This window comes from Equus asinus, chromosome 15 (assembly GCF_041296235.1).
Source record: "Equus asinus isolate D_3611 breed Donkey chromosome 15, EquAss-T2T_v2, whole genome shotgun sequence".
Taxonomy (NCBI): domain Eukaryota; kingdom Metazoa; phylum Chordata; class Mammalia; order Perissodactyla; family Equidae; genus Equus; species Equus asinus.
In genome coordinates, this window is record NC_091804.1 from 33,081,549 (window position 1) to 33,105,781 (window position 24,233).

The following is a 24,233-nucleotide window of genomic DNA, read 5'->3' on the forward strand; positions in this document are numbered from 1 at the left end:
TCACTTATCCACTTGTCTCTCTATAAGTACAACATTCCCAATCTTCCTTTGAAATCTCACTCTCTTTCCTCGATGAATCCAGTATGTCGCCTGGTCTCTGCATACCCTGGACTTGGCTAATTTTGTTTCTCCTTCTTGAATCCCCTCCTCCCACACCCTGTTCACAGTCTATTCAAATTTGATTGATGGGTTAAAAATGTCTGTGCACCCACAGATTTTGCTTGTTCTTTCTTTAGAGTACCTCCACACTCTGCCTCATATATACCAATTGTGATATTCTAAGAATGATAGCCAATATTAATTGAGTGTTTATTGCCCATCAAGCACCATGATAAGCATTTTTTCATACATCTTCTCATTTTGTATTTACAAACATTTTTATAAATTTGATACTATGGGTATCAAAATTTTCCAAATGATGAGACTCAGAGAGTTTAAATCACTTGCCTAACATCAAATAGATGGTCAGTGCCAATGTATGCAACAGGAAAGACGTCATACTAGGCATATTCATAAAAAATGCTGAGGGGAAAGAAACTTTGAGACCCATTAATCTTATTTAGTGGCGTTAATTAATAGCATTAACGCCATTATAAAGCACAACAAACAGACAGAATCCTTGAATGTAAATGGCTTCATTAAATCCCAGGTTAATATTGTATCACAACATTGATGGAAAAGGGACTAATGGAGGGTTTGAGCAAAAAATGATATTATGATATTGACTGGTGTCTCCTCAGGATCCCTTATGTAAGGATATATACGATAACTCCCCTTCTAGTATCTCTCATAAAAAATATGTATGTATGCTTCCTTCTATCCAGTAAAAGAAGATAAGCAAACCTGCCATAAGTCTATTTTTGCCATGGCTTTTAGGAAGCTCAACAAGTATAGGTAAGGTTTCTAGTTCATTAACCATCTATACTAGGTCTCTGGGGCAATAATAATCTTTCTTCCACAAAGATTCTTGAACTAACTAAAAATTTTATTTTAACTGAAGGTGTAATATGTATTCATATATATGTGTACATAAATGTACATATATACATATGCTAAAACATTTATGTGTATGTATGTATAAACAAACACGCTGTATTTGCCACACACAAATGTTTGTGTTAGCAACATCTTCATTTGAAATATGCTTAGGAATGTGCAAAGAGTTATCACAGCTATTGCTTACTCCTCACAAAGAACTCAGTGAGCTTGGGAGGGCACATCTCATCCCCATTCGACACATGGGGAAGCGGAAGCTTAAAAGGCCAACATTCAGTTCACGTAGTTGAAAAACAGCAGAGCCAGTTTTTAAACCCGTGGATCCAATTTCCAAATTCAGAAGTTTCCCCACTTTTTCACCATTTGGGGGCCAACTGGGCAGAACTTCATGGAGGCCCTCAGTTTGGAGGGGGCTTGATGGAGGCAGAAACCCTGCTATATGGAAACTTAGGCTCTATTTCCATGAGCTTCTTTGGGACTTGGGTCTGGAGCATTGATGCCTCAAGGCCCAGGCTGAGAAGATTATCAGCTGTCGACATTTGGGTAACCTTCATTTCCTTCTCCAAATGAGTTTAAAGTATATTTGCATTGGAAGGAAAATGTTCGTGGTCCCTTAGGTCTCATACCATGATAATAAAGTCTGTAGAAACTGTAAGTGAGTGAAAAAATAAATTAGCAACCTGGGAGAACTCATCTTGATATTTGTACAAGGTGACACTCGGGGAATTTCTCTCACCTGGGAAGAGAAGTTTGAGACCCATCAGGGCTTCAACAGAAGTTCAGAGCTTTCAAGAGCAGATGATAAGTCTCAAATGGTGGAATGGAGGCCTGGAGATAGATATGCTCAAGGGGCTCGGTGATCCCAGGAGACGGAATCCACTGAGGACTGGGAAGGAGGCTAAGGCAGGTAGACAGGGCATGGAATCTAGGCTCTGGTGACAGACGAGAACAGGGTGGGGGCATTTACCAGGCCAAGGGTCTCCAAAGTGGTTACAGAAAGTTTGTGATGATAGCCCTGGATTCCAAATGTCTATTTCTCAGTCTCCCTCTCCGCTTCTACAAGGCTGCTACAGAGTGAATAAAACCCAGAAATATGTTCCTAACATAGGACCATCGCAACAAATCAGAAAAAGGACATGCGGAGGGCTTTGGTTCACAGTTTTCTGTTACCTTGGCTCAGCCATGGATGAGTGGGAGAGATCAAAGTTTTTCCGAGCTCTCTCAACCAAACTTCATGGTAGACTTGGAAGAACCACTGCCTTTCAAGGAGGAACAGTGTCACAGGGAGTATTAGACATTTCTTTACTGCATCTCCACAGAGTAAAGATAAAAGTCTGTTGCTAAAATCCCTCTTTCAGTATGAAGTAACTGAGATGCTATGAGATTCCAGGGTGCTTCTGGCAGTCCATCGATCCACTGATTTAAATGGTGCCATTTTGTCTGGGAGGCCAATCAGGAAGTAGTATGGGTGAAAACACCTCGCTTCGTGTCTGAGATGCAGCAGGTGCTCAATAATATAAAGTTCTCAGGATCTGTAATAAGAACTGCATAGACGCTTCAAGAGTGAGTCTGGGTATTATGAGAATTTGAAGGAAAAGATTAAGGCATAATGGAGAAGTGGGTTGGTCATTACGGATGTTCTCAAATATCCCAGTTCTGCTTCTAGAAATGTAGTTGGAATGCACTGCCTAATTCTTTTCTTTTTTTAATTTAGCCTAATTGTAAGACATTTATTTATTTACTTACGTACTTACTTTATTTGTTTATTTATTTATTTGTTGAGGAAGATTAGCCCTGAGCTAACTACTGCCAATCTTCCTCTTTTTGCTGAGGAAGACTGGCCCTGAGCTAACGTCCATGCCCATCTTCCTCTACTTTATATGTGGGACACCTACCACAGCATGGCGTGCCAAGTGGTGCCATGTCCCACCTGGGATCTGAACCGGTGAACCCTGGGCCAATAAAGCGTAACGTGCAAACTTAACCACTGTGCCACCAGGCCGGCCCCTATTTATTTATTTTTTATTGAGGTCATAATCGTTTATAACATTGTGAAATTTCAGTTGCACATTATTCTTTGTCAGTCACCATATAAATGTGCCTCTTCACCCCTTGTTCTGACCCCAATCCCCTTCCCCTCTGGTAACCACTAAATTCTTCTCTTTGTTCATGTGTTAGTTTATTGTCGACATATGAGTGAAATAATATAGCGTTTCTCTTTCTCAGTCGGGCTTATTTCACTTGACATAATACTCTCCAGGTCCATCCATGTTGTTGTGAATGGGACAATTTTGTCTCTTTTACGGGTGAGTAGTACTTCATTGTGTATATATGCCACAGCTTCTTCATCTGATCATCAGTTGATGGGCACTTGGTTTGCTTCCACTTCTTGGCTATAGAAATGCACTGCCTAATTCTTTTTGAATTTAAGCATGGCCACATGACTAGTCTAAGCCAACGGAATGTGAAAGTGTTGTGTATCATTTTGTGTGAAAACTTTTTAGAACCAGTGCCCTATTTGCCACATTTCTGTTTCTCTGCCTTGGTGATTACGGAAGCATGTGTCAAGATGGACTTTTCATCAGCCTGAATGACTATGACAAGCTGAGCCCTTCTGCGGACCCATTTTGGATATGTAGAAGGAGTGAAAAATAATATCTTTTTTTCTGGAAATACACTGAAATTTCCTGGTTGGTTGTTAGCACAGCATAAATTAGTTCATCCTAACCAACATAGGAGTTTTCTTATAAACTCCCTGATGGAATATCTAAGACCAAAGCCATGAGATCTCCTATGGAGTCTTAACTCTAAACCATTTCAGCTTGAGTCTCCCACATCTTCTCATTCTATGGGTCACTTGAGCTTTTCTCATGTGACATGTGAATAGTCACTAAAGTAAAAAAGAGAATTAGGGAATGAGAGGGGCAAGATCATTCCCAAAAGATAAAGTCAATTATGTCAAAAGATTCAACAGGAACAGATGTCAGGCTTGGAACAATATACGAAAAATTAAATTTAGAAAAATACAGGTTGGGGTGGGATTATAAAGCAATTGAATCATGGGTGAGCCAAGGCAATCAACAGCTGCCACATAGACACGGTTCCTAAGGTCCTTCAGAGTTGGGAAGTTATGTGCTTCCATGTGGAGTCTACTGGACAAATTGGGATACACCAGGTAAGGATGCACCAATCCTCCCCTCCCTCAGGAGAAGGGTTCCAGGAAAATAGCAAAAGGGAAAAGAACAAATTTTACAACAACTGTGACAGATGCCTTATATACATTGTCTCATTTACTCTCCCCGAATTTTGGGGAGGTAAATCATTAATCACATTCTACATCTTGAGATGTTAAGTAACTCGCTCAAGTTCACATACCTGAGAACAGCCAAATTCAAGCCAAGTCTGTCTTGATGTGCAACTCTCAGTTCTTTCCATCCCACCATGCCACAGAAAACACATTCATGTGCAAACGTTCTTTTAACAGTGCTTGGACACAACTAAGCTTAGTTTCATCCAATTCGTTTAGATACAAAGAATTTTTCCTAACCCAGCTCTACCTAGATCATCCCAACTATTATAATGTGATTACACTGCAAACATGAGGACCTATTCGAAATAGCATCTGGCTTCGAACTGCTCTCAAGAGGCAATTGAGTTCAGGAGCTGTAAGAGGAAGTGAGAGAAAGAGAACAATCACCCTTCTACTTCCCACTTCTTTTATTTAGCTCATCATTTGGCAGAGGCTACTTCCAGGTTAAATGTGCCCCTACATGATGAAAAAGGATATGGCAAGGAAAGAGTTTTCTCTGGGCATAAATAGAACATGCACAACAGCATTACCAACAAAAGGTGGCTTCTGATGGATATTTGCATGAATTCGCCACACTTGTTTTGCATCCAACCGTTAATTATGGTCCTTTCAACTTCACAATCATGGCTAATGGTGGTGGGGATGCAGAGAACAGTAGATTCAGCAGACCTCATTCTGGGAAGAGTGGGAAAGAAACAATGCAAAACTGCACCCGCCCGCTGTTTACAACTGAGACAGCTACTCTGGGTATCATTTGGAGGATTTGGAGGAAATCAAGGCTGCCCAGGAGCCTGGAGCTTGGGAAATGAGACAGCTGGGGAAGAGTCTGCTGTGATGGAAGGAAGGTCCTTTAGGGCTCATCTGTCTATGGTGAAAATAGCTCAGAACCACATCTCTCATGCTACACTGAGTGGAAATTCAGACTGTACTTATTTGATGCCTTTCAGTATTCAAGATCTTTTCTCATTTAATCCTCCAAATGATTGTGTAAAGCATGCATTACTATTTCAATTTTATAAGTGAGGAAACTGAGACTCACAGATAACAAGAAACAGTTCAACCCTCATTCATTCATCAAAGGATCATTGAGTATCTACCATGTGTTAAATATTGTACTCAGTGTGGAGGATACAGCAGCAAACAAAACAGAGTCCCCACCTCCTGCGGCTCTCAGTCTAACAAGAGAGGCATGCACTACACAAAAACAAGTGCAATTAAAAATAAATCCAGTGTTATAAAGAAAAAGAACAGGTTAGCATGTAAGTGAATACTGGTGTGGATGGCTCTTAGATAATATAGTTGGGAAGTTCCCAGAGGATGTGACATGAAGGTGAGGCCTGAAAAATCAGAAGGTACTAGTTCTGCAAAGAACAAAGAAGAGAGAGACTCGGGTGAAACAACAGCTTGCATGAGGGCCCCGAAGTGAGAAAAATATCTTGGAATGTTTGAGAAACAATGTCTTAGAATATGGTCAAGAGAGGAGGAATAGTTAAAATGTAGCAGGCATGGCTTAGCTATATCTGAAGCACAATGCTAACCTCTGGGCACCCCTTTTTTTGTAAGGAGGGCATTTGAAAAAGGAATCTATCTATGAAAGAACAGAATAAGAAGGATGAAAGAGATACAGAAATCATGTCATATGAGAAACAGAAGTAACTGCATGTTAAATATCAATGAGAAATGGCTGGCATGGCTTGGGATGGTAGTTGGTACTGCAATATTTTCTCCGAAAGGTTGACTTGAGAAAGAAAGACTTGATTTGTTCAAGTCAGTACAAATGCCAGAGAACAGAGAGTTAAGGAGACAGAATTTGGCTTTATAGAAGGAAGAAAGTTCTAATAATTTTACCTATTGTACAAAGGAATCAACTCTTTCCTCCAGAGAATTGCAGTGGTCAAGCTGAGGCTATAGAATGCTCTGTCAAGAACGCTTTATCAGAGATTTCTTTGTTGGCTTCTGGTCTACGTTAAAATCACCCGATTCTAAAATATTATAGATCTATAATATAGCTATATCCAAAACAAATGGTTACAATATGCCCTGATCCACAAGAAAGATGGGCCTGAGAATTCAGAACCAAGGACAGTGCTCTGACAGCTGGGACTGCCCGTCGTTGTCTCTCAGAAAGCATCAATGGGCAAATGTAATACTACTAATCTGATCAAATTCCCAATACAAGTGCCTGTGAACAAATTGCACTTCATGAATATGCCTGTAAGGACTCTAAAGGCCATGCCTCATAATGCGCATCATACTTGGACTCTCCATAGCGTTTATAGAGCTGGATTAAAATACTTCACATTTATATAAATCACTGTTGAGTTTACAAAATGTCTTTATCCTCCTCCTAATGAGAGCCAACATTTAATGAGTGACCTCCACATTCCTAAGTCTAATGATTAATTATTTGACATATTATTTCACTTGTTTATTTGTTTACTTTTGGTTTCTCCCCTACTAGAATGTAAACACCATGAGAGCAGGGATTTTTTTGTCTGTTTGGCTTACTGCTTTATTCCAAACACTTAGAAGAAGTGCCTTTTTTTGACATATGGTTTGTGCTTCCTAGATGTTCACTTAATAAATCAATCAATCAATCATATCTAACTCTTTTAATAGCTTAAAGTCACAGAATTACCAGGGTTTTTTGTGTAGGTAGTAAAGGCTGAATATTTAGCTACTCTGCTAAGCTGAAAAACCATCCTTAATATCCATAGAACAAAGGTTTCTGGACCCTAAAATTCTCTTACCCTGTCCTAACTGAAACTTGCAGGTAGGGAGCAATGAAATTGATTGATAGTAAATTATTCAACCTGGCCCACAACCATCCTGCAACAAATGGCCATCTTTGCTTTCCTTTATTTTAGGTTAATATAACTTTGCCCCATCTTTTGTTTTTAATCTTCTAGTGACATAGATTTGCTGAATTCTGGTTTTTACTTGACCCAAGATACTTTCCCTTCCTTTTACAAGGGGAGAAAAGCACTACTTAAAAAAAAATCAAATCTAGTGCTTTTGTCTTCTGGCTTGCTTTATAGTTGCAGATTTTCATGTTTACTTATAGTTTCCTTTGTTTCTCCCCCTTTTCTTGTAGATTGTTGTTTCCTGGCTTTTCTATCTTAAAGACTGGCACCTGAGCTAACATCTGCTGCCAATCTTCTTTTTTACCCCCTTATTCTTCTCCCCAAAGCCCCCCAGTACATAGTTGTATATCCTACTTCTAGTTCCTTCTGGTTGTGCTATGTAGGACACTGCCTCAACACGGCTTGATGAATGGTGCTAGGTCTATACCCAGGATCCGAACTGGTGAAATCCTGGGCCCCTGAAGCAGAGCATGTGAACCCAACCACCTGGCCACAGGGCTGGCCCTTTTCTGGCTTTTAAATGATAGACTGCAAGGCTGCCTTTAGGTTCAAAAAACTACATTAAAAAAAAAATTCTCAGTATCAAAAATAAAATAGTAGTTATGTATTCCATCCTGTCCAAAGTGAGAAAATTAGCAGATTTTAATTTACACTCATCAGTCCTCTCTTTTTCAGTTTTTGTTGACATAATGGTGAATTGTAGATCCAGATCACAATTGTTAATCTTTGACATTACATATCTTCTCTTTAAGTATTTTTATACTAACTTTCTTTTTTATAACATATTTAGAGCAATTATTCAGCATTAATTTATGTTTAATTAGTTTCCATGCTCACTGCACATCTTTTTATTCCATATTTCTCTTCTCTTCATTTCTTTATTTTGATTCATTGTTCAGTCAATTGCTCTTTGAATGATTTATTAGAGGCAGGGCATCTGGGAGCCCCTGGATGCTGAGAATGTCTTTCTGATGTATTTGCACAAGAAGAACAACTTGGCTGAGAAGGAATTTGTGGGTTATAACGTTTTCTCCTCAAAAATACTCCAGGCTTAACTGCATTGTCTGCTGCCCTTTATGATATGGAGAAATCTGAGAGGGGCTAGGCAGAGATTTGTCAGCCTGAGAATGGCTCTTCTGCTCCCATGACCCTTTCAACCAACTCCTTTCAGTAAAACTTAATACTAAATGCAGCAATTTGAAGTAGTGCATAGTTTTTCTCTTGCCAGAAAAATACAACATTCTGAGTGTCCAGTTCCCACAGCTTTTCCTCTCTGTTCCTGTGAGGCTGACTACACCCTCAAGACACCTGGCATAAACACTCATCCAATTCCATTCTTGCTTGTATTTCATTACTGCAAATCTTAGTTCCAAAATGGTAGTACACATGGTGTAGAATCGAGGGCATAAGTAATTAAATGGCTTTATTCGTCTTGGAATCCATGGTAGAAACAGCTTCCTAGATGAGGCAGCTTCAGGGTAGGGTGACTTTTTCTCAATGGACAAACCTTTTGTCTTGAGGATGGGGTCAATTGTGTGATGTTTGGGGAGCAAAACCTTCAAGAATCCTTCTGCTTCACTTGCTGTTCTGCTTGGGGCCAGTCATACTTAGTTTGGGGAAATTCCTCCTGGGGTCCATTTGCCAGTTTCTGGGGTTCTATAGACTTGGTTTCTTGCTGGGTTTTTATGAGAATCTTGGTAGGAATCTGATAAAGGGTGGACTGATGCAGCTACTACTCCATTTCACAGCATGGAAACCCAACAGCACCTCGTCATATGTTGCCAAGAGCAAGGGAGCCACACATCCTCAGAGTTGTGCTGAACCAATAAACTGGCCAGTATGGAAAGCAGAGAACAAGAACAAGATGGGGCCCTTGAAGCTTCTGCCCATCTTTATGTCTTCTTTCTCGATACTTTAGAGTGTTTCATGCAGAGGGAAGACCAGATGGACAGGTGGAAGGCAGTCTGGTAGCTTCTCTTTATAGTTTTGTACTCTCTGTGAGGAGTATTGCTTGAATCAGTAATAAATGCAGAGCTGAAATACCAATGTGGAATTTAAATGGCTATGTGGATATTTTAAATGTTAATTAGTTCCTCAATCCAGGTTTCTCAAGGTAATGGCTGCCACTGACAGTCTAAATCAAACTCTCTATCTTGGCCATCCAGAGCCTACACAGGCTGATCTCCACACACTTCACCAAGGCTTGCTTTTGTCTCAGCTTTCCCCTCTCCAGTGAGCTTCTCACTTCACTGGGGCTTCTCATTCCAGATATATTGTGGAACATGGCACATACCAGACTCCCTTACAAATGTATAAGCTCTTGGAGGGCACATACTACATAACCTTAACATGGAAACATAGGGCCTCGCATATGTCAGTGCTCATTATATATTTGTTGAATGAAATATAGTAACCTGGAGTATGTCCACAAAAGCATCCTTGATGGAAAATACAAACTTGTGTCATAAGAGAAAATAAAGATAGTTAGCTTGTAAGAAATAAGACCAGATGAAGGTGTTTGTACAAAGGTGAAGTGGATGATAGACTAGATCTTATGTAACTGAAAGAATACCACCTGTGAAGGTGATTGCTTTGGTTCCATTGGGCCCTAAGAGAAAGAACCAAGAGCAATGGGTAGAAGCTACAATAAAAGATATATTTAAGTCAGTATATTAAAAAGCTTTCTTAGAGCCACAGCCCCACTCCCCAAAGACCATCAAAGATACCACATAAAGAAGTAAGTTCTCTGTTATTGGAGGTATTCAACAATAAGCACTAACACTGGTTAACTGTGATATGGTAATGTTGATTGAAACACTGTTTTGTTTGTAGGGGGAGGGCAGGAGGTATTGGCTGACCTTTTAGGTCCTTTCCAGCCCTGTGATTTTGTGATGTTATACCTGGCTCCCCTCCCAGATCAAAGAAATATTTGACACAAAAAAAGTTTACCTTGTCTTTGGGAGAAAAGAATACTTTCCAGTGTGACTAATGATAATGATAGAGGAGCTAGTATTCACTGATTAAATACAACCTGCTTAGTGTATTCACAGATATCCAATTGACAGGTATCATTTTATAGATGAGGAAATTAAGACCTTAAAAGTGAGACACCTTCTACCCTCTAATACAGGGATGTGCAAACTTTTTCTGTAAAGGGCCATCGAGTAAATATTTTAGGCTTTACGAGGCACTGAGTCTCTGTCTCAACTACTCAACCATACTATTGTAGTATCAAAGCAGCCAGAGACCATGTAATTGAATAGGCATTGCAATATTAAAAAAAAAAAAAATCCCTATTTAAAAAAAAAAGGCATAGGGCTGGATTTGGCCCACTGGTCTTAGTCTGTCCACCTCTGCTCTAAAGCCATGCTGTCTTTTCATATGAGAATGGGAAAAATACAAACAAGGCAAGAAATGGCCTCCATGTGGCCATACTTACTCCATTTGCTTTGCTGAGTGCCTGGAAGTAGATGCTGTAGCTTTTCAGAGGGGAAAGAGGAGGGTTCCAGTAGCCATTGTACGTCTTGTTGTCACCCACTGTAAATGGCTGGGTGACAGGCAGGTTGGCGGGCTTCAGTTCAGCAGCAAAGTAGTGTAAAGAATCGAGGCTGGAGGCATTCCTATAGCTTACAGGCACTGAAAAGCACTCAATGATGTCAGCTGCCCTCCGTGACTTCTGAAGTCTCTCCTCCTTGACAACCAGCTGATAAACACTGGACAGGAAAGAAGAGAGATAGATGAGCAACTATCTGGAAGGACGAACTTGTTAGTTATCATCATGACTTCCATCTACAACTAATTTTTCCTCCTGAGCTTCAGACTTGTAAACCTACTGCTATATGGAAATCTCTCTCCATTTAGATGCCCCAAAACCAGCTCACTCTGGGTATGTCCAAAATGCAATTCAATCCCAAATCCTACAAACCCGCCTGCTCCTCCTTCTATGGCTCTTTCCTTAGTGAAGGGTAGCATTGCCTGTCAAGTGGTCGGTCAGGCCTTGAATCTTGGGCTCATTCTCAATTCCTCCCTCCTTAGTTTTCACTCTGCACCTCTAATCAACAGGCCCTGTTGACTTGACCTTTTTCTGCCCCTTCCCGTTTTCTCCTCCCATCATGTTGAGATTGGGCACTTCCCCACCTCTTACCCGGACTCGACTGGTCTTTTTGCCTCTAATTATTTCATCAGTTAACCAGTTGACCCATTGATCTTCCCAATCATATAGTACTCTCCCTCTTCAAACGCTTTCATAGGCTCTCCCTTATTTGAACGATGCAATATAAACTCCTCATGCTGGCATGTGGGGCACTCTGTGCCTGACTTCTAGTCTACCTTTCAGAAAGTCTTATGATGTACCCTCATTCCAGCTGCTCCAGACTCCATGCTATTGTACAAACATCCTTGGGATCCTATCCATGCCATCACCAGGTCATGCTTCCTCTACCTGCAATGCTTTCTCATCCTGCCCACCTCCGCCTGTGGAAGCTTTTCCCTAAAGGCTGAGCCTATCTTTCTTCTCTTCGATGAAGCCTGTCTAGACTCTCCCATTTGGATGAGCTTTTTCCCTCCTTAATTTCCCTACAGTTAACTAATGGCTATCTACTTGGGAATGCAATACCATGAGCATGGGACTACTGTTTCCCTAGCTAGACTGTCACATTTGGACATGGGAGTTGTGGCTTAGTTATCTCTGCGTCATTCTCCCCACACACACTGCCCAGCAGGATGCCTGATATACAGCAAGTGATCAATGAATACCTTTTTCAAATGAATCTAACTGAATTGAATTAAAATAGAAAGTAACCATGAAACCAAATCTGACTGGATGCAGAAGCCCTAGTCAATATAAACAGTGATTCCCCTGAGGTCCTGTCTTGTGATCTCATATCATTCCCTTCAATTTAGAAGAATCTAAGAAGGTATGTGCCAGTGTGTGAATAGAGATGACCACAGCTTGATTGAACAACAACTGTATGCCAAACGCGTAGGCTCATTTTATAAAAGTTATCCTAAAGTGTGTAAATTTGGATAGCATTTTACCATCTCTTTGAATTCCCACAGTTTGTACTTCTCTTGAATAAATGCTCCTCTTTTAGCAGAACTTTATTGCAAAGATCTCTGGGACTCACGATCTAAGATAAAAGATCAATTGCCGAGAGAATGCCTACAGAAGACTTCTGTGAATTAATGAGATGGCCCTAAACCAATCATTTAAAGATGGCGTAGTAAGCTAATACATGATTTATGAAAATGGAACATGGTGTGGGATATCATCTTTCAATCAGACTATCTAAAGACACTTGGTTAAGAAGCACAACTTGGGTGAAGAAAGAGGCACAGAATTATTTCATTAGGGATAAAAGGCTACAGAGGGACTTTCCCAAGGAAACATGACACACTGAACATGGTAAGTCTTCTTCTGAATCCCTTTGGTCATGGGGATGGTCAGCAACACAGATGGGAGACAGATGGGCATGTGAGTGTATGCCACACTTAGAGGAGTGTGATATCTGAGTGGGGGTGAGCAGACAACTCAATGGGCATGCCTGCTGTCCAACGTGCACATCAAAATGAGAAGCTGAGAGCCCAGAGTGCATGTGAGTGACACAGGGGTGAATGTGGCCAATCTCTCTGGGAGTGTGTACTACATCTGAGTGTGCACAACATCCAAATGAGCATCTGTAGGACCTGGGTGTCTGAAAACTGAGCAAACATATGTACTCTCTGAATGAGTGGGTGTAACATCCAGATTAATGTGACTTACCTGAGTGTCTGGACACCTAAATAAGTGTGTATGACATCTGGGAGCATGTGTCTAACATTCAAAAGTGTGTGTATGTGCATGTGTGTGTGACATCTACACATGTTCATAAAGCTGAAGTCAATAATGGCTTAAATCAAATTATGGCTTCAACATTCACTTCCTTTCAACTCTGGGGTCTTTCTCAACAGTACAATCACTTATGTTTGTCATGAAAGCTAAGTACAAAACAGTCCCTGAAAAGCAGCACAGAGGATCCAAACCTAGAGGACATGAGGTGGAAATGGAGGAGTACCTACAACAGGGTTTTCAGGACCTGCATTGCTTTACATATAACAACAATCTCAAGGAAAGCTTTGAATGCAGCTAGAGTGCTAAGGACCCGTAGCTCTACTTGTTGAGGGCCCATTACTCCTGGGACTCTAATCTATGAAAGAAAGGGCAAAAGGCAGTAAAGAGGGGAGAAGCAATAACTCTTGAGTTCACCTGTTGAGGCTAGCATAGCACCTAAAATACTCTGCAGTGAGTTTGAGGGGCACTCGACCTGTCCAGCCCTCATGCCTTCCTGGCCTGGTTGGGAGGGACCAACAGCCTCATCCCTAGGAGCAGGGGTTGAAAAAAGCTGTGGGCCCCTGCTTTCCCCTGAGGCCCATTCTATCGCTAACCACCACTTGGGCTAATCCTGTTCACTTCAGAAGACTTCTGTCTTCATTTCTCAGTCCAGAATTCTCATGCCACCCTTGAATCCTTCTGTCGTCTTTACCTTCTAAAATGAGAACCCAAAGCCTTTGGAGTTTCTCTGGGGCTGGGTCCCACTCCTAGAATCACTTTCTGTTGTCCCTTCTCTTCCTACAATGGGATGGATCAAGAAGAGTGACAAGGCTGGCCAGAGTACTGCCCATGACTGGCATGAAATTCTGTAGTCATGGACAGCCAGGCAGTGGGTCTTTGTTGGGCTCTGACAGGTGTGAATGCTGCCAAGGGCTACAGAGGGAGGCACAACATCTCTCCAGGGGTCGGCTTGTATCCCCCCCCCCATTCTCTCCTCCCCACCAATCTGATTATTGAGGACTCACTTGTTAATCCAACCACACTCAACAGCCAGATTACAGATGAGGATGCTGATTGAGGCTGAGAGGTTGAGTACCTCATGAGTGTTAAACTTCAGCCAAAGTATAAACTCAGACTTTTCATTCATAGTTCAGCATCCTTTCTTTTTCTTTACTTTCCTTCTTTTTTTCCATAAATCAATAAAATGTACAAAGAGCCTTAAGAACATTTTTTACTTGGTGGCCTAAACTGCTTAGCTCTATTCCACCCAGCCTCATCTGAAATCACAAAGACTAGCAAAGGATACATTTTGGGTTAAACTGTGTTGTTAACACATGATTCACATACAATTGGGATTAATGTGCCAAAGTACACCCAGAAACTCCCTCAGGCCCACTGCATCTGCAGCTTGTCCATTCAGAGGCAAATCAGCAATTGCAACCAGAAAGCCATAAACCATTTTGTCATATAAATTGTTTTGCCAGTGGATCCAGCGTCTCTGAAAGATCAGGGAACTCTGATTGAGGAGGAGAGAAGAAACGGCACGTGCAAGCTATGCAACTTTCCTTCCCTGACACACACACTTTAGGAAGGGGTGGGAGCAAGAAACAAAAAAGTGGGTATTATTTTTGTTTCTCATGGTAAATTCATTCTTATCATCACTGTCTTGGAAATACATTTACCTAACCTCTTTTCAGTTTGCTGGTAATGATAAAATCATACCTAAATGAAAATAACCTCCCCAAATCATATCTCCAGGGCAAAAGAAGTGGTTGCAATAAATTATTTAGGATAATTTGTAAAGAGAAAGGATTTTCTTTTAGTATAAAAGTCCTGATAGTATGAGAGAAGAATAACTTAAAATGCTCACCTCACAACATATAGCATTTACTCACCCATTTTCCCCTCCTATGACACCCACTTTATCATTCTCAATGAGAAGATGGACATTTATAACCATATTTTCTGTGTAACTTATCCTGAGGGTCTCTTTTTGGAGGGCCCTGCAAGATATGCTGCAGCCCCACCTCAACTCATCAGGTCAAGGAGACTTTCTACTTTCTGTCACCTCCCTGATTTTGGTTTCCTCGCTTCAATACTTCCATATCCATTGTTCATCCTCTTTGCTACAGTGACTTACTCCCATCCTGTTCTCCCCAATTTTTCAGACCCAGGCTTGTGGCAACTTCCATCCTTTAGTTTCAATGTCTCATTAGACTAGAACATTCTAGTCTGGTCCCACGTCCCAAGACCCCCAAGCCTATAGAGGACAGTTGCCTCAGACTCCTTTAAGAGCAAAACTTGCAGGAATTCCTCTGCAGGCTTTAGAGAACCCTGACACTGGACCATCATGCTCCTTCTGATTCCTGAACTAATGGTTTGGATGATGACTCTTGCTTCTCTGAGAGGAACCAGGGACCTATCAGAGCCATCCATCCATCATTAACACATCCTGTGACCTCCTTTTTATATCTAGAGCAGATGCCTCCAGCCAGGGGCTATATCCATTCAGAATGTTGATCTCAGATGACAGAGGTAGTTCACAGGTGTAGTTCACAGGTGAAGTTCACAGGTGAATGAAGATTGCCTGACTTCAGAAAGGGGCACATTTGGGCACATGTTCTCCCAGAAATAGGCTTGTCTTAGATCAAGTTCTTCCAGAAACAGATCTTGAACCAAAGTTTCAATGCAAATTATGTGTTAAGGAAGTGGACCCAGGAGAAACCAGTAAGGGAGTGGGGGAAGCTGAGAGAAGGGGAGGAAGCCAAGCATGAATGTGATTTCAGGCAAAGTGCCAGTCTCAGCCTGGTCCCCTAGCAAGGTCTGGAGCATAAGCTGTGTCCCAGAGTTTGTCTCATTTCAAGCCAAGGGCTTTTGGGCCTCCAATACCAATCAGTTATTGGTTATGGACTCCCCTGCAGAGACATAAGATCCCAGGCACTCCTAATTCTGTGTGTGGGACAGACAAGGTGGCTCTGGTAGCCTAGTGGCAACCCTTTGTAGAAGGTCACAGCTGAGAGCCATTTGTATCAAAGCACACAGAAGCTGGGGGATGGGTACATTGCAGGAAAGGGGAGATGAGGGGCTGTGAGTAGGCACCAGTAGTCTCCCTAGAGGACGCTTGTGACCAATGACCACATGGGACTTGCATAAGAGCAGAGATCCAGTTGGGCAAGATATTTTCCAACCTTTGTTTCCAGCCTCACTCAGCTGAGGCATATGGTGACATCCCATCAGTCACAGTGACTTCTCCATCACTGATTTTTATTTGCTTTCTTTTATAATATTTATTTGGAAATCTGTTTTACTTTTATAGTTGAATAAGAAACACTTGTACAAGGAGTTAATAAATATAAAATATTGAAGTAATAGTAAAATAAAAATGGTTAAATTCAGTAGGAGCCCCTCCAGGCAGCTCCCACATCCTTTGGTGGTCCCACTGGTCACTGCGCACACCTTTGCCTGCTGGCACCATGAGGTGTTCAAGGCTCACCTATGCCCCCCTTTCCCAGGACTGTACTCAGGCATTTTTCCAAAGGAGGAGTTCAGAAGGCAAGATATGGGCAACCAGTGAGCTCATTGCTACTGTGGCGCCATTGCTTCTATATCCTTCTATCGGATAAAAGTAAGAAATATATTTTTTAAACATCATGAGTTCATACTGATTAGTTCATACTGATATTGCCAATTCAAATCCATTAACAGAAGATTCTTCCTCACCTTCCCCATTCCTTGTTTTTCCTTTTTCCTACAGTAAGAATCTTTGTTTCCAACATCAAAATTTTTACTCACAGACTCACATAATACACATAAAATTGTTCCAGAATTAACTAATCAATACCACAACCGATCTCAATACTTACAAGTAAAGTTCAAGATTTCTGTACTGCCCTGCTCCAGCTCCTTCCCAAACAATACAGTCCTAAAGCCTGAGATAGGGCAGAGCAACGCAGGCATCTGAATGTGATCGAGTAGCCATGGGGGCCCAGTGTAGGGAGCGGAAGCCCACCCAGCCTCCTGAGACCCGTTCAGGTGATCTGCAAGGTCAAAACTCTTTTCAGAAAAGCACTAAGATCTTATTTACCTTTAGCAACTTCAGTGTTTCAGAAGCGCACTGTGAAGTTCTTAAAAAGCTACAATATTTTGTAACTGTATGAGGCTGGATTTTCTTCATATACTTCCACCAAGCAAAATTCAATCTTGAATTAGGAAGCAGATAGGGAATCTAGCAGCGTTGTAGTAGACCACACACTAGAGATTAGCAAAAATGTAAGAGTACTATACTTCTCACTCAATCATTTTTGTTTTGGAAAATAATTGTTTTTCACCAAAATTTTTTGTTTATGTTAACATGTAATGGGATTTACTACTATTAGTTTAAATGAAATTATTTTTATTTATATTTTTTAAATTAATAAATATTTAAAAAATTTCTCAGTTTTATTTTCTAATGTGGTAAATTGATACACCACACTAAATTTAACTCACATAAATTTAACTCAAGGTTTTAAAAATTTTGTTCGTAGCTTTGACCACCAACCAGCCCTAGCAACCACCAATCTGCTTTCTGTTTCTATGAGTTCATTTTCAGTGAGTGGGTTTTCCAGCATTATTGAGGTATAATTAACAAATAAAAATTGTATATATTTAAGGTGTACAATGTGATGTTTTGATATATGTATACACTGTGAAATAATTACCACCACTGAGCTAATTAACATATATACCACCTCATATAGTTACCACTGTGTGAGAAAGAACACTTAAGATCTACTCTCTTAGCAAATTTCAGGTGTAAAATACAGTATCATACAGATCTCTGGAACTTATTCATCCCGCATAACTCTTCTACCAACATCTCCCCATTTCCTTTACCTTTCAGCCCCAGATGACCACCATTCTATTTTCCACTTTCAGGAGTTTGGCTTTTTTAGATCCTGCATATAGGTGAGATCATGCAGTATTTGTCTTTCTGTGTCTAACTTACTTCACTTAGCATAATCTTCTTCAGGTTCATCTATGTAGTTGCAAATGGCAGGATTTCCTTTTTTTTAAGCCTGAATAATTGTCCATTGTCCATAATATATCACACCTTCTTTATCTATTTATCCCTCGATGGACACTTAGGTTGTTTCCATATCTTGGCTATTGTGAATAATGTTGCAATGAACATGGGAGTAAAGATATCTCTTTGAGATACTGATTTCATTTCCTTTGGATATATACCCAGAAGTGAGATTGCCGGATCACAGGGTAGTTCTATTTTTAATTTTTTGAGGAAGCTCCATACTGCTTTCCATAATGGCTGTACCAGTGTACATTCCCACAAACAGTGTACAAGGGTTCTCTTTTCTCCACATCTTTGCCAACGCTTGTTATCTTTTGTCTTTTTGATAACAGCCATTTTAACAGGTGGGAGGCGACATCTCATTGTGGTTTGACTTGCATTTCCCTGATGATTAGCGACGTTAAGCACCTTTTCATGCACCTGTTGGCCAACTGAATATCTTCTTTGGAAAAAAGTCTATTCAGGTCCTTTGTCTATTTTAAAATTAGATTATTTGGATTTTTGCTATTGAGTTGTAGGAGTTTCTATATTTTTTGGATATTAACCCCTTATCAGATATGTAGTTTGCAAATATTTTCTCCTGTGCTGTAGTTTGCTTTTTCAATTGGTTTACCGTTCCTTTTGCTGCGCAGAGACTTTTAGTCTGATGTAGTCTTACTTGTTAATTTTTGCTTTTGTTGCTGTGCTTTTGGTGCCATATCCATTAAGTCAAAGCCAAGACCAAAGTCAAGAAAGTTTTTCCCTATGTTTTCTTCTAAAAGATTTATGTTTCAGATCTTACATTAAATCTTTAATCCATCTCAAGCTAACTCTTGTGAATGGTATAAGATAGGGGTCCAGTTTCATTCTTTTCCACGTGAATATCCAGTTTTCCCAACACTATTGAAGAGATTATCTTTTCCCCATTGAGTATTTTTGGCTCCTCTGTCGAATATTAGTTGACCATATATTCATGGATTTATTTCTGAGCTCTTAATTCTGTTCCATTGGTCTAAATGTGTAGGTTCTTATGCCACTATTATACTGTTTTGATTACTATAGCTTTGTATATAGTTTGAAATCAGGAAGTGTGATGCTTCCAGCTTTGTTCTTATTTCTCAGGATTGCTTTGCCTACTCAGGGTCTTTTGTGGTTCCATACAAATTGTGAGATTGTTTTCCTATTTCTGTGAAAAACGCCATTGGAATCTTCATAGGGATTGCATTGCAACTATAGATGGCTTCGGGTAGCATGGACATTTTAACAATGTTAATTCTTCCGATCCATGAATACAGGATATCTTTCCATTTATTTGGGTCTTCTTCAATTTCTTTCGTCAGTGTTTTATACTTTTCATTGTACTGATCTTCCATCTCCTTAATTAAATTTATTCCTCAGTATTTAATTCCTTTTGTTGCTATTATAAATGGGATTGTTTTCTTTATTTTTCAGATAATTAATTGTTTGCATATAGAAATGCAACTGATTTTTGTATGTTGATTTTGTATCTTGTAACTTTACTGAATTATTTTATTAGTTCTATCTAGTTTTTTGGTGGAGTCTTTAGGATTTCTATATATTAGATCATGTCATCTGCAAAGAGAGACAATTTTACTTCTTTCTTTCCAATTTGTATGCCTTTTTTTTCTTTTTCTTGCCTGATTACTCGCCTAGGACTTCAAGTACTATGTTGAATAGGAGTGGTTAGAGTGGGCACTCTTGTCTTGTTCCTGGTCTTAGAGAAAAACTTTCAACCTTCCACCACTGAGCATGATGTCAGCTATGGACTTGACATATTATGTCGAGGTATGTTCTTGCTATACCCAATTTGTTGAATTTTTTTTTTATCATGAATGAATGTTGAATTTTGTCAAATGCTTTTTCTGCATCTATTGAGATGATCATACGATTTTTATCTTTTATTCTATTAATGTGATGTATCACATTCATTGATTTGTGTATGTTGAATCACCCTTGCATGCAAGGGATGAATCCCATTTGATCAACCATGATTCTTTTAATGAATTCTCTTCCCCAGTATTTTGTTGAGACCATCACTGATTTCTCAAGTGAGGGCAGGGAATCATAAGGGTGTTGCTCAAGATCAGTGGTTCCCAACTCTAGCTGCACATTCTAATTGCCCTGCAGGCTTTTAAAAAATGCTCTTCCTTGGCTCCAACCCAGACCAACTGAATCAGAATCTTTAGGGGTGAGGCCCCAGCACCAGTACTTTTTTAAAAAAAGCTCTCCAGATGGTCCTAATGTGAAACTATGAAATCACAAGGTGAATCTGATATTTATACCTTTGTTCCACCCCCTCCAACATTCTTATGCTGTTGAAAATCATTTATTTGAGTCACTCCAATCCACAAAGCATTTATTCATAATTACCAGTGTTCTTGAGTCAGTCTATCACATCCGTTGATTTATTTCTTTTATAGCTTTCATCACAATTGAAATATGTCTGATTATTTATTTACTGACTTACTGCCTGCATGCTAATAGTCAGTGAACTTTATGAGGCCTGAGATCTTGCTGTTTAGTTCATTGTTGCATCCCCAGCTTCCAACATCCTGCTGAACATGTAACAGTTGTTCACTAAGTACTTATTAAACAAGTGCATTTACAAAATGAATTTTAAGTGTACATTTACATCAATTCTCACACATGCTTCGGTGTCATTCTATATGCTTCTATCTTCCTATGACACCTTTTCCCTTTTTCTCCATCTTGAGAACTCCTCATCCAACCATGACTCAAATATGGCTCTCTCTGAGGAGCCTCTCTTGCCTTGCAAATCAGAGCTAGTTTCTCCTTCCTCTGTTCCCATAGCTCTCTGTCCATACTTTTGTCATATCTCCCACTGCTGTGTATTGCAATGATTACTTCATCCACCAGAAAATGTTTAATGAGCAATTATTATCTACTAAGCTCTAGGTTAAGCTCATCTCACACTTTATTATCTCACTTAACCTCTACAATAACTCTATGAGGCAGATATTCTTATCTTATTCAGACAGAATAAGAGAAATGAAGTACAGAGAGGTTCAGAAACTTACTCGAGTCACATTGCTATTTGAGCGCTAGAGATAGGATTTGAACATAGGTGGTCTGATTCCTGAGCCCTCAGTCTTAACCACAAGGCTATACTGCTTTTCAGCACACCAAAAGTTGAGCCATCATCTTTATCCCACCCCACCAAATAATCAACTTTTTTTTAAAAAAAATTCTTTTTATGTCAAGGAAAATAAAATAACGTTTTATAAAACCTGAAAAGTAGAGAAAAGAGAAAAAAGTGTTCTCATTAGCCAATCACTCTAATGCAATCATAAACTAAACGTTGGTAAATCTTTTATCATTGTTTTCTTCTTCAGGAACAATCTCTGATTTAATACTGGAAATCAATGAGGGGAAGCCTTTCATTTGTAGATATTTATCTTACAGCCAACTTGATTGGTTTGTAAATAAAATTTTAATATTATACGCAAAAGTCTCTCAATAGCATGTATCTTTATTCTAGGAGGTCTAATGACTTAGCAAATTTGTCAACTCTTTGTCAATCAATATTAAGGAGCCTTAATATTGGGGGGCTGGCCCAGTGGCACAGCGGTTAAGTTCACACGTTCTGCTTCTCAGCAGCCTGGGGTTTGCTGGTTCGGATCCTGGGTGTGGACATGGCACCGCTTGGCACACCATGCTGTGGTAGGCGTCTCACATATAAGGTGGAGGAAGATGGGCATGGATGTTAGCTCAGGGCCAGTCTTCCTCAGCAAAAAGAGGAGGATTAGCAGTAGTTAGCTCAGGGCTAATCTTCTTCTTCTTCTTCTTCAAAAAAAACCAAGAAGCCTTAATATTGGTACTGCTGAAAATAGTCAAAGATATAACGTCTTAACTCAAACACACCGACTAATTATTGCATGGTCTGCTAATACTTTTTCTTCCAAATGTTACTTGACTGCGTGATCTAAAGGAACATACAGATCTTGGCTGCTCCTAGTCCTAACAGTGATCTACGGGAACATGTGTAAATGCACTCACTATTGAGGTTTGTTTAACTTTGTTCTCTCTTACGCAATCTCTGTACTTCACTAGGTTAATATAACTTCCTGAAATAGCAGGAAGCTGCTTTATCTCTATATTTTCCTAGATTACCCCATGGCCTGCTGATGACCAAAACAACTATGGAGAAAGATCCCAGACAGTAACAACTGGCGTTAGAGTTGATTCCTATAAAGATAGCAATGCCTTTAGCAATCAAAAAAGGTTAATCCACAGTACACAAAATCTGTTTAATAAAACAAGGACTTAGGCAACACATCTTTAGTGGATTTCTAACAAAGTTGATTAAAACACAGTATTAGCATTTATAAGCCTGGCTTCTAGTACAAGATCTGCTAATACTTAGCTGTGTGACCTTGGGCAACTCAGTTAGTCTCACAAGAGGATACAGTTACTGTCTTTCTTAATCACTCTTTCCGGTTCTATGTGTCCATCACCCAGCTTCTGTGTCCTTTGCTGTTAATGAGGCCACTGTGGACTTCTGAAACTACTGAAGCCTCCTTTGCTGGGAAAGAGGGATTGAGAATTTAAGTCCTGCTCTTCTCCAGTTTACACTCATACTCAGTGTTAGGCTGGAAGTTGCCAGTGATTGCCGTGGGCAGAAGTGAAAAAGTCCCGCTCTTTCGCCCCACGGGGGACCTTAGTCAAGGTGTAATTCACTCTTCAGGTCTCCCCACAGGATCACACACTTGTTTGGCTTCTTAATCTTCTCCTTCCTGCTTCCCTCTGCCCCTTACTGCTTTTTAGAGGGACCATCCCCTTAATAAACCACTTGCATTCAAATCCTTGACCCTTGAGTCAGCTTCTGGAAGAATCCAATATAAAATAACCTCTATGGGCCTCAACTTCTCATATTTAAAAATTATGATGTAGGCTTTCTTGAACAGTGAAGTGAGGAGCTCAGCATTTTCTCTCTCTGAAAAGCAACGATTAAACTGGAAAATATTGTCAACAATAATTTCAGGAGTGATTAGAAAAAGTTTTACAGCTTTGAACATCTATTTAGAAAAGAAGAAAGACCTCAAATCAATAATCTAAGTTTTTACCTTAAGACAGAAGAAAAATAAGAGCAAACTAAACTCCAAAGAATCAGAAGGAAGAAAAGAATACAGATTAGCATATAAATCAGCGCAAGAGAAGACATCAAAACAAAAGTGAAAAATCAACGAAACAAAAGCTGGCTTTTTTGAAAAGATCAACATAATTGGCAACACTTTACCTACACTGACCAACAGAAAAAGGGAGATGATACAAATTACCAAAATCAAGGAAGAAAGAGGAGACATCACCACTGACCCCACAGAAATTTAAAAATTTATAAGGAAATCCCATGAAAAACTCTATGCCAAAAAACTTAGACAACTTAGACGAAATGAAAAAATTCCTAGAAAGATGCAACTTACCAAAACTGACTCATGAAAAAATAGAAAATTTCAATATGTTTATAGCAAGTAAAATAACCAAATTATTAATTAAAATTCTTCCTTCAAAAAATCCCAGACCATTCACTGAAGTCTATCCAACATTTAAAGAATAAAAGGTTCTGATTTTTCACAGACTTATGCAGAATATAGCAGAGGAGGGAACGCATCCTGACTCGTTTTGAGGCCCTGATATTAAAACCAGAGAAATGCATTACAATAAAAGAAAACTACAGCATTATCCTTCATAAATATAGACCCAAAAATATTTAACCAAGTATTAGCAAACTAAATCTAGCAACATATAAAAAAGATTATACACCATAACTAATTGAGATTTATCTCAGGAATGCAAAGCTGAATTAATATTTAAAAATCAGTTAATGCAATACAGTGTAGATTTAGAATACAGGGAAGAAACTAAATGATAATTTCAACAGATTCAGAAAAAACATTTGACAAAATCCAATGCACATTTATGCTAAAAAGGACTAATAAACTATGAACAGAAAGAACTATCTAAACTTGATAAAGCCCATCTACAAAACATATAAAGGTAACATCATACTCAAGGGTAAAAGAGTGAATGCTTTCCCTCTAAAATCAGGAACAAGGCAAGGATGTCTGTGCAACGCTGTACTAGAGATTCTAGCCAGGGAAACTAGTTAATTAATTAATTAACAGCACCCAGATCGGAGAGGAAGAAGTAAAAGTTTTCATTTGCAGA

The 24,233-nt window shown here is 39.6% G+C and overlaps 1 protein-coding gene across 15 annotated transcripts in view; it reads right to left on the reverse strand.

The window, feature by feature from the left end:
* The window catches only part of PTPRT (protein tyrosine phosphatase receptor type T), a 1,011,807-nt gene that overhangs the window by 208,192 nt on the left and 779,382 nt on the right, over positions 1–24,233 (reverse strand). For all 15 annotated transcript variants that reach the window (XM_070485956.1, XM_070485943.1, XM_070485942.1 and 12 more), the window contains one exon: positions 10,610–10,883. In XM_070485956.1, the coding sequence (XP_070342057.1) occupies positions 10,610–10,883 (274 nt within the window). The remainder of the gene's footprint in view (positions 1–10,609; positions 10,884–24,233) is intronic.